At 35.5% G+C, this 17,791-nt stretch overlaps 1 protein-coding gene across 1 annotated transcript in view; it reads left to right on the forward strand.

Annotated features, from left to right (window-relative positions):
• The window catches only part of PRDM2 (PR/SET domain 2), a 142,433-nt gene that overhangs the window by 119,346 nt on the left and 5,296 nt on the right, over window positions 1-17,791 (forward strand). The window contains exons 6-8 of the mRNA XM_044667763.1: window positions 4,916-5,029; window positions 11,382-13,883; window positions 13,962-15,852. Of these exons, the coding sequence (XP_044523698.1) occupies window positions 4,916-5,029; window positions 11,382-13,883; window positions 13,962-15,852 (4,507 nt within the window). The remainder of the gene's footprint in view (window positions 1-4,915; window positions 5,030-11,381; window positions 13,884-13,961; window positions 15,853-17,791) is intronic.

The following is a 17,791-nucleotide window of genomic DNA, read 5'->3' on the forward strand; positions in this document are numbered from 1 at the left end:
AAAGAATTTCTCAATGAAATAATCCTCATCTATTTATATAATGTTATCCCCATTTTTCTTTGAAGCTGATTATTCATAATCTTTTGAGGATCTTTTAAAAATTTTTAATAAATTAAATAGTGTTTATTTTTAAACTTGCCATGATATTTGTATCTCTGCAAAATTAGGTACCCAGAAGTGTATATTTTTTAGGCTTTTTGTTTTACTAGTAAGCAAGAATGGTCTTTAATATGATAGAGTAACTAATCCATATATTGGCTATTTATAAGAGCTCTCTAGATGGCCAGACTATGTTTTGTAGCACTAGTTCCTAAAGTGTTGTCCATGATCTAATAAGTGTTTTGTCAAATTATAGATGGTGATGTGTCACAGAGAGAGCTCTGGGCTTGGAGTCAGGAGATCTGGATTCAAATTTAGTGATTTCCATACTAACTGTAACATTGATTCATTCACCCACTCTGAGCCTCATTTTCTTCCTTTTTACATGGAAAAAAGACCCTTTAATAAACCTTGAATTGCATGAAATAGTGCTTTAAGGAGAAAAGCTAAAGTGGTTCCTTGAAGTCTGGCTGTGAAGCTATAGGAAGGGAATTTTAAGCAAATTCCTTTCAATGTAGTACTTGTCCCGGAAATAAAGCACCATGTGGCATTAAAAAAAAAGAAAAGAAAAGAAAACAAATAGGAGGGATGAAAGCCACAAAACAGTAAATTCTGCTCAGAAGAATTAGTTTGGGAACATTTTGTCTTTTGCTTTTAATGTGACCATATTATATTGGTTTATGGAATGTTTATATTAATGCTTTTGGTTTATTCTTTAAATTTACGAGAAATATTGTATTTTAACTTTATCTTCTAAAGCAGTGATGGGCAAACCTTTTAAAGAGGGGCCCAAAGGAAAGGAAATGCTCATCTGTCAGTCTGTTTCTAAGGCAACTTTCCAAGTTTCATTGTATTGTATCCTACTCATTGTATTCCTCAGATTAGGAATAATGTCCCACCGCAGGATAGAACCCACCCCCTTATCCTGCCTGCTGGCTGTAATTTGCCCATCACTGTTCTAAACTGTTTACTTTCTGTTCTGGAATGATATGGTATTACTCAAAAATGTAGTTAGTGTTCTCTCAACTCTCTCTTCTCATTGTTAATGAAATATTGAGTTAAACTGAATCCAGAGTGGAATCCCAGAGGATTCTTTGAATGCCTTTCAATTTGATAGTGAATTATTCATAATTACTCTGCATTTGATCTTGGAATTCACTGTACTCTTTTCTATGCAAACTGAATCTTTACTTCTGTAGTTTCACTTTGACAGTTGTAAGTAACTCTACCTTAGCCAAAAAGTTTATTCTACTTCCTAAGTAATTAGATTGATAGCCTATGAAGTCAAAGCATATGAAGGAAAAAAGAAAAAAATACTAGTCATTGAAGATGAAATTAAAGCAATTATTAGAAGTTATTTTGCCAAATTATATGCCAGTAAAACCATGAAATGGACATTTACAAAAATATAAACTGCCCAGAATAATAAAAGAGGAAATAGAACACTTAAATAACTCTGTATTAGAAAAAGAATTTGAACAAGCCATCATTGAGCTGCCTAAAAAAAACCCAGGACCATATATGGATTTACAAATGAATTCTAACAAACATATAAGGAATAATATAAACTGTTTGAAAAATAGATAAAAAAAAAAAGAGTCCTACAACATTCTTTTTATGATACAAAAAGAGTGCTGAAAACTAAACCAGGGAGATCAAAAACAAAGAAGGAAAACTACAGACCAGTTTCCTTAATGAATACTGATGCAAAAATTTTAAATAAAATACAAACAAGGAGATTACAACTATATATCACAAAGAACATATAGTATGCCTTGGAATTTATGACAGGAAGGCAGGGCTGGTTCAATATTAGGAAAACTACTAGCATAATTGGCCATATCCATAAGCAAAAACAACAAAAATCACATAATTATATCAATAGATTCGGGAAAAAGCGTTTGACAAAATACAACACTTATTCTTAAAAACACTAGAAAGCACTGGATTCAGTGGAGCCTTTCATAAAATGAGTAGTATTATCTATCTAAAACCAAGAGCAAGGATTATCTGTAATGTAGATACACTTGAATTGAAGTAAGAGTGAAGCAAGGATATCTCTCATCCCAGTATTATTCAATGTTGTATTAGAAATGCTATCTATAGAAATAAGACAGAAAAAAATAAATTGAAAGACTAAGAATAAACAATGAAGAAAAAAACTACACTCTTTGCAAAATGATATGATTGTATACTTTAGAGCAGGGGTTGGCAACCTTTTTGGCCATGAGAGCCATAAACGCCACATTTTTAAAAGTGTAATTTCGTGAGAGCCGTACAGTGCTCACAGTGCCGCTCCTGTAACAGCGCCTGAAAAAAATGGACTTTATGGCTCCTGCAGAAAGAGCCACATCTGGCCCTCAAAAGAGCCAGATTTGGCTTTAGAGCCATATGTTGCCGACCCCTGCTTTAGAGAATCGACTAAAAAACTAGTTGAAACTATTAACTTTGGTAAAGTTTTAGGATAAATAATAAATTCACATAAATCATCAGCATTTATATGACCTACCAACAAATCCAATGGCAAGAATTAAAAAGATATAACCTATTTAAAATAACTATCAACAATATAAAATACTTGGAAGTTTCTGCCAAGACAAACTTAGGGAATATATGAACATAATTATAAAACACTTTTCACACAAATCCAGATCTAAGCAATTGGAGACATTACTCATGGGAAGCCTGAGGCAATATAATAAAAATGATATTTATGCCTAAGCTAATCTATTTTTCAGTGCTATATCAACTAAACTACTGAAGAATTATTTTATAGAACTAGAAAAAAACCATTACAAAATTCATCCTGAAGAACAAAAGGTCATGGTTATCAAGAGAATCAATGGGCAAAAAATATGAATAAGGGTAACCTACCATTACCAGATTTCAAACTATATTATAAAGCAATAATCTTCAAAACAAACTGGTATTGACTGAGAAATAAAGTGGCGATTTAGTAGAATACATTTAGTTACACAGTGCATAGTAGTAAATGACCATAGTAATCTAGCATTTGATAACCCAATGATCCAAGCTTTTGGGGTAAGAACTCATCATTTCACAAAAGTTACTGGGAAAATGAAAAATCAGTTTGTTAGAAACTAGGCATAGACCAATATCTCACACAGTATACTAGGTCAGAATAGTTAAATGATTTAAACATAAAAGGTGGTATTATAAGTAATTTAGGGGAGCATGGAAAAATATACTTGTCAGATCCATAGATAAAGGAAGAGTTTATGACAAAGAGATAGCGAGATGATTATTGAAATAAGATGTTTCGATTACGTAAAATTAAAAGGGTTTGCACAAACAAAACCAATGCAACCAAAATTAAAAGGAAAACAGGAAACCGGGGGGAAATTTTTTTTGAAGCAAGTTTCTCTGATAAAGGCATCATTTCTCAAATACATAGGAAAGTGAGCCATATTTATGGGGGGGAGCTATTTCTAAGTTGATATATGGTCAAATATATAAAAAGGCAATTTTCAGAAGAAGAAATAAAAAATTATCTATTGATATAGTCATATTAAAATGCTCTAAATTACTACTGATTTGACAAATGCAAGTTAAAACAACTCAGATACCACCTCACACTTATTGGATTGGTCAACATGACACAAAATGAAAATGACAAATGCCATAAGTTATGTAGGAAAATTGGGACTTTAATGCACTGTTTGGTTGTGAAACTAGACCTACTATTCTGGAGAATTAATATGGAAGAGTTCTAAAACTGTATATACCCTTTGAACCAGAAATACCATTACTGTTTGTATCCCAAAGATACTGAAGGAAAAGGAAAAAAGATGTGTGCAAAAATATCTATCGCAGTTCTTTTTGTGATAGTAAAGAAGAGGACACTTATCAGTTGGGAATTGGCTGAACAAATTGTGGTCTGTGATGGTATGGCATTGTGCTATAAGAAATGATGGGAAAGATGGTTTCAGAAGTCTTATATGAGAAGTCTTATATGAATCGATGCAAAGTGATGTGAGCAGAGACAGGAGAGCATTGTACGAAGGCAATATTGTAAAAATGGTCAACTGTGAAAGACTTAGGCACTCAAAGAAAATTCCAAAGGATCCATGATGAAAAATACTGTCCACACCCAGGGAAGAGAACTGATGAATTTTTGAATGCAGATTTAAGCATGCTTTTTAAAAACTTTATTATTTTACTTTGTTTTCTTTTCATATTAGCTATGGAGATATGTTTTGCATGATGTCACATATATTGTTCAAATCAAAGTGTTTGCCTTCTCAAAGGGTCTGGACGTTGGGAGGAAGAGAGTTTGGAGCTATGTTAGAAAATGATTGTTAGGTTTTTTAACATGTAATTGGGAAATATTTAATGAAATCAATAATTTTAATAACCTGAAATTTGCCAATTTTCACTGTTCAACTGCTATTTGTGAATTACCAGTATTATATGGTTCTGAATTAGGTGGTACTATTACCTTGTTTTCTTTTCAGTGTTTTGAAATCAACACCATCACTTTTATAGCAGATTTTATGTTTTTTTTAAGATGAACATAATAAGTACAAATGAATTAATGCTTTTAGTGTCCCTTATTAAAGCAAGTACAGTAAGTTTCCTTTAGCACTTACTTTATAGAATATTGCCTTTAACTTCTTCCACTCAGCTTTTTATGTTGGTAATTTGTCCACTATTTTCTTTAAGAAGCTGAAGTAAGTTATGCAGAGATAAGCCATTTCCCAGGATTGAATTAATAATTGCCACCTTCTTTTCTCTGTTTTTTGCCACTGATTAAAGTGAAGTATAGTAGTAGAACATGAATGTCTTTATTTTTCAGGGAAGAAAAAATCCCAGGAGAGTAAAAATAAGGCAAACAAGACCGGAGACAAAGCAAAACTAAAGAAAGGTGACACTGTCTCAGCTTCTGCAAACATGAGGGATTCTGAAGAAGGTAAGTCTTTTGAAACTGGACTTTAAAATATATTTTTAAAAAATGTTTTTAACCCTTACTTTCCACCTTAAAATCCATACTACATATCGGTTCCAAGGCAGGAGTGGTAAGGGCTGGGCAATGGGAGTTAAGTGACTTGCTACGGGTCACATAGCTAGGAAATGTCTGAGGCCAGATTTGAACCCAGGACCTTCCATCTCTAGGCCTGGCTCTTAATCTGCTGAGCTATCCATCTGCCCTTGGAAATATTATTTTTAAAAATTAATTTTAAAAAAGGTGCTTGACTGTCTGACTGGTTTAATTTTTAATACTTGTATTGATGTTCTGCCTACCTGAGTACCTTTCAAAAGACAATAATGGAGGGGGCAACTGGGTAGCTCAGTGGATTGAGAGCCAGGCCTAGAGACAGGAGGTCCTAGGTTCAAATCCGGCCTCAGACACTTCCCAGCTGTGTGACCCTGGGCAAGTCACTTGACCCCCATTGCCTACCCTTACCAATCTTCCACCTATAAGTCAATACACAGAAGTTAAGGGTTTAAAATTAAAAAAAAAAAATTAAAAAAAAAAAAAAAAGACAATAATGGGGAAATTTAGCTTGAGATGTTTAAGGGATAGTTTTAATCACTTCTAATGATTTAATTTTAATCATGCCTAGATAAGAAGTAGTATGGAAAGTAAAGAGAATATGTAAAGAGAGACTTAGAATACAGGAGACCCAAGTTGAAGGACTGCCTCTGACACATAGATCACATAATTTCCAGCCAATAGCTAAGACTGTTAGTTACAGAAGAGTTGCAATTCTTTAGAATAGGTCAACATTCAAGAAGTCACAGATCTAACAGCAGTAAAAACAGCAAGCCCCAAGTATTACATATTCATATAGAATAAAGCTCTTTTTGCCCTAAAAGAAACAATAGAAAAGGAAGAAGGGAATAAAAGTGCCTGTTGCACATCAGGCATTGTGCTAAATGTTTCACAGATACTTAATTTGGTCCTCACAATAATCTTGCAATGTAGGCTTTCTTATTACTGAGGAAACTGAGAGGTTAAGTAATTTTCCCAGGATCATGTAGCTAGTGTGTGAGGCCTGATTTGAATTCAGGTATTTTGACTATAGACCCAGTACTCTTATCACTTCACCTAGCTGCCTCTGAATAATAAAGGGAGAGAGGGAAGGTGTGTGTGTGTGTGTGTGTGTGTGTGTGTGTGTGTGTGTGTGTGTGTGTGTGTGTGTGTGTGTGTGTGAGAGAGAGAGAGAGAGAGAGAGAGAGAGAGAGAGAGAGAGAGAGAGCCTCTGACAAAATAAAAGGTCTTTGAAAATGAAATTATTCAACTGCTTAAATAGCATCAAACTTTTTTCATTTTTACCACTCTATCACTTTGAAAATGTTTTGAAAACTTGTTGCTATTGCAGACCTAGATAACATGCTTATTACTAAATGATAGAGGTGTTTTTTGCTTCACATTTCATAGGCTTTAGGATGGAGAGATCTTAGTGATCCTTTAGGAAAGCACCTTTATTTTGAAAACGAAGAAACTAAGGTTCAGGGATATTAAGTGGTTCCCTCATAGTTAGATTAATTAACAAAACAGTGATTTGAACTCTTAACTTCAAATACAGTACTTTGTCCACTCAGATAGAGTCTTGTTGGCCTCTAAATCTTCCCATCAATTGTTCATTCACATCTGAAGCTCTACGAGTTAGACTTGAGAGGAGGTGTTATAGATTCTCTTGTTTAATCCTCACATTTGACAGAGGTGAATGACCCAAGCAATTTGTCTGTGATCTTGGTGTCTTGTCTCTGTCTCTGTCTCTGTCTCTCTGTCTCTCTCTCTGTCTCTGTCTCTCTCTGTCTCTCTCTCTCTCTCTCTCTCTCTCTCTCTCTCTTGTCCTTCATACCTGGTACTTGTTTCACTTTCCCACATTCTGCTTCTTTTTATGATGCATATCCACCCCAAAGGTTAATATACTGTTTACACTACAGTGTTAACCTTCCAGATGAGGCAGAGTTGCAGAATTCCTTGGAAAGGTGGAGCTACTGGTTTAATACTTGGATTTATTGAGCTGGATAAAACGAAACATGTAGTAAGATTTCTTCCGTTCTTACATTCTAAATGAAGGGAAAGTGAGTAAATTGCTCAATTCCCCTTTGTTTATATGGACTTCTAAAATAGAGTCCAGATTAATTTGCAAAGAACAAATCTGAAAGTGGACTCTCCTTATGCAATCATTTCCTCAATGTTATCACTGATGATGACATTTATAGGAAATTGTAAGTCTACATGCTGAGTTATAAAATACACACTGGAAAGCTCACTTCCAGGACATTAAGAGACTCATCAGCATAGGAGCATGGATTTTGCTAAGAAAATTGTCAGAAAAGAGAACATTACACAGATCAGTTTTGTGACTATTTTTTCAGTTGAGAAATAATTAAATTTTAAAACATAGCATTGAAAAGGTACAATATTTCTGATATAACATTAGAGCTCTTAAACATTTAGATCTCTGAAATGAAAGATTTCATTAATATTTAGGACCCTTATGCAGTGGTTTCAAGTTAAGTTGGTTATATGTAAAGCATTTGTAGTCCTTTCTTGGATTTATTGTATTCCACTTAACAAGTGATCAGTATAATGAGTAAACAATTCTCCCTTGTCTTTTTGTTCATGAAATGGTTTTACTTGCTGCATATTTGTACTTAGTGTTCTTTTGAAGGCTAGAAACTAAAGAAGCTCCATCCGATGGGTGGAGACTATTTTTTTGTGCTTCTTGGTATGTAGTAGAGCTGGAAAGTTTTTGGCTCTTATTACTTTGGACACTTTTGTATCTCAAAATATTAACTGCTAAGTCTGGGATTGCTTACTTAAACAGCCCTTAGTTCTTCCTAAATGTATTTGTCTTGCCCATGTGAAAACCATATTATTGTTGTATAACTGAGCTATTGATAGAAACCCCATACTTAAAGAGATTATTTTTATTTTTCTTTTGTCTCTTTTTTTAGCAACATCTTGTGTGAAAGTTTGGTTGTGAGAGGTTACAGATGAATCTCTTTTTGAGATTAGCACCATTGGTATTCATGGAAATGGAATTCATGAAATTCTCCTTGAGGGAGAATAAGAATCTGCTTTTTATATAAATGAGAAAACTGCACTGCTAGAACATACAATGACTCCATAACTGAAGCCTTTCCTCTCCTATTCTCTGATGTCCCTAACACTTCTTTCCCCTTTTTCTCTTGGTGATTATTCTGGATCCCCAATCTGGTTTTATGTTCTGAACATGTAGAACTAATTTTCATTCATTAAGGTACTTTGAATTGAATTTATAATACAGATTTATTAAAACGGAAGAGAAAAGCAAGATTGACGTGTTTAGAAAAAAGAGGAGATGAACATAAATGAATAGAGAGAGTAATAATTTCAGGAGTTAGACATGCAGTTTCATTGGTATAGGGAACCCTTGGTAAAGAAACTTATATCAATGCAGATCTATACCTCTTCCGAAGCTTGTAGTCTTCTAGATTTGCCTAGAGCCCCGAGACATTATGAGTAACTTGGCCAGGGTCATAGAGCCATTGTGGACTAGAGGCAGGAGTTGAATCCTGGTCTAAAGGGCTTTAAGCTACATTCATTCACTGTACCTGGTTGCTACATAAATGAACAATACTACTGACTATTTGGATGCTCCCTACATGGACACAGGTGGTACTCCCCTAGTTGCTTTTGTCATACTGCTTCTTTTTTTTTTTAATTTCTGTAACAAATTCATTTTTAGTCAAACTTTCAACTCATATTTGCTGATACCTCAGCAATAATACCATTTATTCATATATTGCTTATGTTAAAATAATAACTTCGAGAAGACACAGTCCCAGTATTGAAGAAACTGGTTTATAGAGCACCTTCTTCAAATTTGCAAAGTAAAAGCTGAGAAAAAATGAAGGGACTAAGGACTGATAAAAGACCCACAAGTATTAAATGGCAGCTGGGACTTGAAACCTAATCTTCTGGTTTTAAAGTTCAATATTCTTTTGAATGCAGTGTTGCCTTTCCCAAAAATCTTTATTTCTGACTAGCTATTATTTTTATTTTTTCTGCATACTATATGCCATGTGATTATGAAGGAATTTTGTACATTTTCTTGGAAAATAAAACTATCCAAGTATTGAAAAATTAAGAGAATTGTATCTATATGGGACTATCCTTGAATGGATATATATTTGTTTTATCCAATTATATATCCTTTAGACAATGATTTAGCATATTTCTACTTTCTGGCATTTCTTTTATTTTAATAAACAAAATGATATTTCTACACAATGTTGAATAAGAAAGAGGTTAGCTTTTCCTTAGTTCAGTAAAAATCTAAGTGCTATGAAAAACAAAAGGCCTAAATAGATGATAGGAACCACATCTGTTCAGAATTTTATAGACTCTTCTTTGTTTATAGTAGTGAATACTATGTTATGGTTCTGAATACTCAAATACAGTGATTAATAGATCTTTTGGCTTATCCCCATGTGTGTTCCTTTTATTGGTATAGCTTGCAAAATATCTAATACCTGAATTCTGGTTCTGCCACTTCAACTGAACCGTAGTTTCCTTCTCTGTGACATGATCAGTAGTTCCTTCCAGTACTAAATTTATAATTCATACCTTCTCATTGGGCTCTAATTTTATTTTTCATGGATATTAGTGTGATAGGTGGGCTGTCCTTCAATTCTCATTTATAACACATTTACAATTACATTTACCTACTTGGTTATTTGAATATGTTTTTAATATTACATTTTCTTATGAAGAATTCATTGTTGGTAAGACGTAATCCAGTGGTGTCAAATTCAAGTGGAAATGGACAGAAGAGGTATTACTCATACATAAGGATCTCTGAAGACTATATATTGACTTAGTTTTAAAATTTAATATTACCCTATATTTTATTGTGTATTTATTTTTTGCTGAAAGAATATTTCCAATTACATTTTAATTTAATTTGGACCTTAGTTTTTGTGGACTTCCTGCAGGATACTTCTTCTGTATTCATCATGCATTTTAAAAAAAAATTTTAAATAAAAATTAAACAATTACTTGGGGAGAAGTAGATATTTTGTTTGAAAATGGACTTTTTATTTTGGTTCTTAAAAAGGGAATCAGGAGTATATATTCCTAGAGTCATAACAAAATGCTACCTGAATGGATGTATGTAGTTTATATGTCCTTCAAGGAGTCATATTGTTGGCATTTTTGTTTGAAGTCCTAGGTTTTTCCATTTGGAGTCCATGAATTCCTTTTCCAAAGCAAGCCCAGAAAAAAGAATTTTGGAACAAAATAGCTTACATATAGAACAACAGTGATAATTCTGCCATCTGGTTCCTGACTAGGGTTTTAAGGAGGTTTAGAGAATAAGGTATATTCCATCATCACAAAGATAATTTAATATTCTACTAACTTGAAATTATGTAAATACAAAGGACAAAAAAATTTCATAACAGCATAAAACTACCAATATTTAGCATGCATGTAGCTTCTTTATAGCAAGGTACAGACATCCCCATTGATTCTTGTCCTACTTAAGTAGAAAAAAGTCCTGGTCATAAAAGTGTTGCTCAGAAAACACTGGACAAAAGACTTTACACAGACCACAAAAGCCATACTAACTCTTCTTGAAAGAAAATGAACTATGGCAAGGTGAGAGGGGAATCCCACTTCTCTCCTCAGCTGCCCCTTCCCTCTTTTCCAGCAGAGTCCCTTTCCTCCAATATTCCTAACCACTCACTTAGTTCTACTCATGATTTTATAATTGTTAAGTATAATGACTTTTCCCTTAATCATTATTCTTTGCAGCTTTTTTAGCATTAATGACCATCTTTCTGGATACTCTCTCTTCCCTTGGTTTTTGTGTTACTGGTTTCTCCTTTTACATATCTGATGATTCCTTTGCTGTGTCAGCTGTCTCTCATCCACTAAGCTTTGGACATAGATATTCACTGACGAGTAGTAAGAAAAAAACTCTTGACTTTGAAATCTCAAGATATGGTCTCTAATATGAATTTTGCAATTTAGAAGCTGTATGACTGGGGAAAATCACAACCTCTCAGGGCTTCAGTTTTCTTGTCTATATAGGATGGGTTTTGAGAAGAAAATGTTTGTAAAATTTTTAAGTGGTACATTAACATGGAGTAGTTGTTATGCACCTCAATGAGTTATATAGTAGAGCACAAAGGAGTTGCATGTTATTGGCCATGACCTCTAAATTACAGGAAGAATATTTAGAACAATATGTCATTATTTCCAAATGGCTTACTTCTCTCATTTCTTTTTTATTTCTACTTTTCTTTATTCTTTCTAGGGCCTAAAGAGGAAGAAGAGAAACCTTCAGCTTCAGCAGTGCTTTCTCTAGATCAGACAGCTGTTATTCAGGAGATGGTAAATCAGGATGCACTTCCCAAATTAATAATCCCACCTCCTGTCTCTGAGCCTCAAACACTGCCACAAGGGACACCTGAAGTAGTAAATTGTGGTTCAGATGACTTGGAGGAGGAGGATGAGGAGGATGAAGAAGAGGATGAAGAAGAGGAAGGGGAAGAAGATGCTAATATACCAAATGAAAGTTCTGAGAGAGAGCCAGAAATAGAGTGTGAAGGAAAGCAAGGAACATCAGAAGAACCAAGAAATACCACAGAAGAAAATCCAGATGGCTCTCTTGAAGTAATGCCAGCTGTCAGAATTCCTAAAACAAAAGGAGACTCCAATGGTGATGTATTTGAAACATTCATGTTTCCTTGTCAGCATTGTGAAAGGAAGTTTACAACCAAACAAGGACTTGAACGTCACATGCATATCCATATATCTACTATCAATCATGCTTTCAAATGCAGGTACTGTGGAAAAGCTTTTGGTACCCAGATTAACAGGAGAAGGCATGAGAGACGTCATGAAGCAGGGCCAAAAAGGAAACCAATCTTAACACTACCACAGCCAGATGACCTTGTAGACAGTCCAGTATTTGGAGATGATACAAATCTTAAAGATGAATCAAATGCTTCCAGTCTTTTACAAGATTGCATGATTGTAGATTCAGAGAGAGTTTCTCAAGAAATTGCAGTTTCTTCTGTTGCAGAAGAGAATGGAGACCTTAAAGAACTGCATCCATGCAAATACTGTAAAAAGGTTTTTGGAACCCATACAAACATGCGGAGGCATCAGCGCAGGGTTCATGAACGTCATCTGATACCTAAAGGAGTAAGGAGAAAAGGATTCTTACTTGAAGAACCACAACTTCCACCAGAGCAGACCCAGCCGACCCAGAATGTATATATAGCAAGCACAGAGCTAGAAGAAGAAGGAGAATCAGATGATGTCTACATTATGGATATTTCTAGCAATATCTCTGAGAATTTAAATTATTATATTGATGGAAAGATTCAATCTAATAGCAGCACTAGTAATTGTGATGTGATTGAAATGGAGTCTAATCCTGCAGACTTGTATGGTCTAAATTGTTTGCTTACTCCTGTTACAGTGGAAATTACTCAGAGTATAAAGACTACTCAAGTACATGTAGCAGAGGATCCTCCCAAGGACTCCTCTAGTAGCACAAACAGTGAATCAAAGAAGCGGAGAACCACTAGTCCACCTTTTTTACCTAAAATAAAGGCAGAAACTGATTCGGAACCTATAACGCCATCCTGTTCCTTGAACTTACCTCTTAGTGTATCTGCTACAGAGACTGTTCCATATCATAAAGAGAAAAGTGTCTTTTTGTCTTCAAAGCTCAAACAACTTCTTCAAACTCAAGATAGTAACAAGCTAGCAGCAGTTATATCTACAACAGATACCCCTAAATTAGGTTCATCTGTATCATCATCTTCTTCTATTTTGCCTGTATCATCAAGTAGATTTAAGCGAAGAACCAGCTCTCCTCCTAGTTCTCCACAGCACAGTCCTGCTCTTCGAGATTTTGGAAAACAGAGTGAGAGTAAAACAGTGTGGAATGATCCAGCTGTTAGTTCTAAAATACCCAAACTAGAGAGCCACAGCAGTTCACCTTCCTGGAGTTTATCCGGAAGGGAAGAGAGAGATACTGTGAGCCCTTCATGCTTTGATGATTACAAAATCTCTAAAGACTGGACAGCTAGCACCACTTTTGGTAATGTATGCAACCAGCAGCCCTTGGATTTATCCAGTGGTATAAAGCAGAAATCTGAGCTTACGGGAAAAGCTCAAGTCCCTTGGGAATCTGTATTAGATCTTAGTGTGAATAAAAAATCCTGTGGTGACATGGATATCAAAGAATATAAAGAGAACAATTCAGTGCAGCCTACCTGTAGTGGCATAAAAAAGAAGAAACCAACAACTTGCATGTTACAGAAGGTTCTTCTCAATGAATACAATGGCATAGATTTAGCCTTGGAAAAGACTCCAGATGGAAATAGGAGCCCAAGTCCTTGTAAATCATTAGATCCCCAGCCAGAACCTGATCTTGACCCAGATTCCAGTTTATCTGCTCCAGTTGCTCATTCCTCTCCTTGCACTTCTCCATCGCCTCTTCCACAGACTTCTGTGACTTCTGGTCAGCTGCCACCACTCCTTATCCCAACAAATCCCTCTTCTCCTCCACCCTGCCCTCCTATTTTAACTGTTGCTACACCTCCCCCACCTCTCCTTCCTACTCTTCCTTTACCGCTTCCAGCCTCATCTTCCAGTATTTCTCCTCCTCCATGTCCATCACCACTTTCTAATACCACTACACAGTCACCACTTCCTATTCTTTCACCTACAGTGTCTCCATCAGCATCTCCTATTCCTTCTGTTGAGCCTCTAAACTCTGTGGCTTCACCTGGGCCACCCATACTTTCCTCTTCCTCCCCCTCTTCATCTTCTTCATCCTCTTCCTCCTCTTCTTCATCTTCCTCCTCTTCCTCCTCCTCTTCCTCCTCTTCCTCCTCCTCCTCTTCTTCTTCCTCTTCATTCTCATCTTCCTCTTCTTCCTCTTCCCCATCACCACCGCCCCTCTCAGTGGTTTCATCTGTCATTTCATCTGGTGATAATTTGGAAGCACCTCTACCTATATCTTTCAAACAAGAAGACACAGAGAATGAGGATCAGAAACCAATTGATGATCCACAGACATCAGATGAACAGGATATTATTCAGGAAACATTCAATAAAAACTTTATTTGTAATGTTTGTGAATCACCTTTTCTTTCTATTAAAGACCTAACCAAACATTTAACTATTCATGCTGAAGAATGGCCCTTCAAATGTGAATTCTGTGTGCAACTGTTTAGGGACAAAACAGACTTATCAGAACATCGTTTTTTGCTTCATGGAGTTGGGAATATATTTGTATGTTCGGTCTGTAAAAAGGAATTTGCTTTTTTGTGCAATTTACAGCAGCACCAGCGAGATCTCCATCCAGATAGGGAATGCACACACCATGAGTTTGAAAGTGGCACCCTCAGACCCCAGAATTTTACAGACCCCACTAAGGCCAAGGCAGACCATGTTCAGAGTCTACCAGCACATCCTTTAGAAGTTTCTAAAGAGGAGGAGGAGGAGGAAGAAGTAAATGATTCTTCAGAAGAGCTTTATACTACCATAAAAATAATGGCTTCTGGAGTAAAGTCGAAAGATCCAGATGTTCGACTGGGCCTCAATCAGCACTACCCAAGCTTTAAACCACCCCCATTTCAATATCATCATCGAAACCCTATGGGCATTGGGGTTACAGCCACAAATTTTACCACTCACAATATCCCACAGACTTTTACTACTGCCATCCGCTGCACCAAATGTGGGAAAGGTGTTGATAACATGCCTGAATTACACAAACATATTTTGGCATGTGCTTCAGCTAGTGACAAGAAGAGGTATACACCCAAGAAAAATCCAGTACCACTGAAACAGACTGTACAACCCAAAAATGGTGTGGTGGTTATAGATAACTCTGGGAAAAATGCTTTTAGACGGATGGGGCAACCCAAAAGACTAAACTTCAGTGTTGAACTCAGCAAAATGTCCTCTAACAAGCTCAAACTAAGTGCACTGAAGAAGAAAAATCAGTTAGTCCATAAAGCAATTCTACAAAAAAATAAATCTGCAAAGCAAAAGGCAGACTTAAAAAATAGTGATTCAGATTCTCACTCACACATTTGCCCTTACTGTGATCGCGAATTCACTTACATTGGGAGCCTGAATAAACATGCAGCTTACAGCTGCCCTAAAAAGCCAATTTCTCCTTCGACCAAAAGAAGTGCTTCTCATTCATCTAAGAAAGGTGGGATCTCATCATCTGCAAATAGTGAGAAAAGTAGCAACCAACGAAGACGGACAGCTGATGCTGAGATAAAAATGCAAAGCATGCAAACCCACTTGGGCAAGACAAGAGCACGGAGCTCAGGGCCCACCCCAAATCCATTGCCCTCTCCATCCTTTAGAGCTAAACAGAAGGTCAAATTTGTACCTTCAGTGAAGTCCAAAAAATCAAGCTCCTCTTCTCTTAGGAACTCCAGTCCTGTAAGAATGGCCAAAATGTCTCAGACAGACGGGAAGAAAGCAAAAGCAGTAGCCAAGAACCATTCTGCTCATCTCTCCAGCAAAGCATCCCGGAACCTACATGTGAAAGTACAAAAAAGTAAAGCTGTTTTACAGAGCAAGCCTGCTTTAGTAAGCAAGAAAAAATCAGATAGATTCAGTGTTAAATCTAGAGAAAGGAGTGGAGGGCCCATCACACGAAGCTTGCAGCTGGCAGCCTCTGCAGACCTAACTGAAAGCAAGAGAGAAGAGAGCAGTACAAAGCAGGAGATTAAGGATTTCAGGTAAGCCATTCTCTTTTAGTGGAGGAAAATCCCCCATTTTTGTTAATATTCTTTAAATTGTATGGCTTAACCACTTAAAGACAATAATTATTGCAAAACTTGAAAGAGACTATCAGTGCTTTGGGTGTTTGAATGGCCAAGTTTTATTTCATCCCCCAAAGTATTACAAAAATAGCATGATTTACAGAAAATAGCTGGTCGTAATTAGAGTTGGAAAACTAGGAAAAGTACTAGTAGTGCACTAAAAGAGGAAATGAAATGGAATTAAAATATTCTTTATTATTTGAGATTTAAAGTTGTTTCTTGTACATCCTTTAAACATAATTCCTGACATTGAGCATGCCAGCTTTTGGTAACAGCAGTTTGCTTGCTTGTTGTCATTTATCAGGGGCAGGCTTATTGCTTACCATTTATCATTAGAAGTATTTACCATATTGGTAAAATGTCAATATTTTCCTTTGAATGTGCTACACCTTTCTTTTGCATTTGTATGACAACCAAATGATAAGTAGTGCCACTTTTATGGCAGAGAGGTAAGATTAGTGTAAGATAGGCTATGAGAATTTGGAATGGGATGACAATACAGGAACCCTGAGAAGCCTTTAAAAAAATTTTTTTTAGTCAACAAGTCAATTTAAGAATCCTGATTTTCCCTGTCTCTAAATTGAAATATGTGAACTAATTTTAGTACCATATTTTTCATTATCTATACCAAAAAGTTATGCTGAAAGGCAAAATTATTGTCATATATAATTTTGCCTCATTAGATTCTCCAGCTTTATGATGTTCTTAATTAGCTTGGGGGAAATAATCCAGAGTTTGACAAACATTCTTGGGATTCTTGCTATTGTGAGTAATGTGTACAAAGTAATCCCATGAGATTATTCATTCACATATTCAGTACCAGATATAATACCCAGACCTCTGCAGAATGCTTTTTAAGTTTTGCCTTTTGAAATGGTGCTGCCTAACCTATGATTCCAGTATTTTGTTCTGCTCTGGGAAGAAAATTGCCTTGGAGTATTAAGTGAATTAGGGGCTGTGGTTGAATACCATGACCAACATTGGAATATATAACAAGTTTCATTATGTATCACTGTACATTCATTCAAACAATGTATTTGTGCCTTGGTTTTTATGCTATACCATGGCTTACAACAGATTAGGATTATTATTATCATTAGGAGAGAGATTATTTAAATAGTTCTCTATTTATGAATGTGTTAATTGTTTCTTCTTTGGAAATATTAACCTATCCTTGTTTTTGAGCCATGACCTATATGTGTGTGTGTGTGTGTTTATATATGTGTATATATGCACATATATACATATATAATCTTATAAATTCATAGACATGAGGTATTTTGTCAGTAATTGAAACTGGTAACTACAAAAGGGCAAGTAGAGGGTGCATCTTTTTTGAGGCTCACCTTTTTGAGGTGAAGTCAACTCTTCAGGAGATTCCTTAGGCGCAGATTCTTTTGTATTTTTCCTGTATATATTCATGATTAGAAACAGGTACAGATTCATGAATTTATTAAGAGTTCATGCACTTTTATGTAATTACGTCTTTAAAATACCTCCAGTACATGTGCTTCACATAGCCTTTGGAGAGGGCCCCATATTTGAATGTTTTCTAAAGGGAATTGTTTTTTATGCTAGATCCTTTTTAATGCAGTTTTGTGTGAAAAGTTGATCTGAAAAAGCAGTGTATAAAAAGCAAGAAAAAAATTGTTTGAATAATCCAATGGCAATTATATTAATAAAGTTCAACCTTCGCTGGAATTTATGTAAAAACCATTTTGAATAATCTTCTAGAATATTTATTTAATGGTCCAAAAGGTCCTATCAAAATACATACAGAATTACTTCTTTGGCTGTGTCTGACAATTTTTATTTATTCTCAGTAATTTATTGAGGGAATATTATACTGTTGAAT

The sequence above is a fragment of the Gracilinanus agilis genome, chromosome 3 (genome assembly GCF_016433145.1).
Source record: "Gracilinanus agilis isolate LMUSP501 chromosome 3, AgileGrace, whole genome shotgun sequence".
NCBI lineage: Eukaryota > Metazoa > Chordata > Mammalia > Didelphimorphia > Didelphidae > Gracilinanus > Gracilinanus agilis.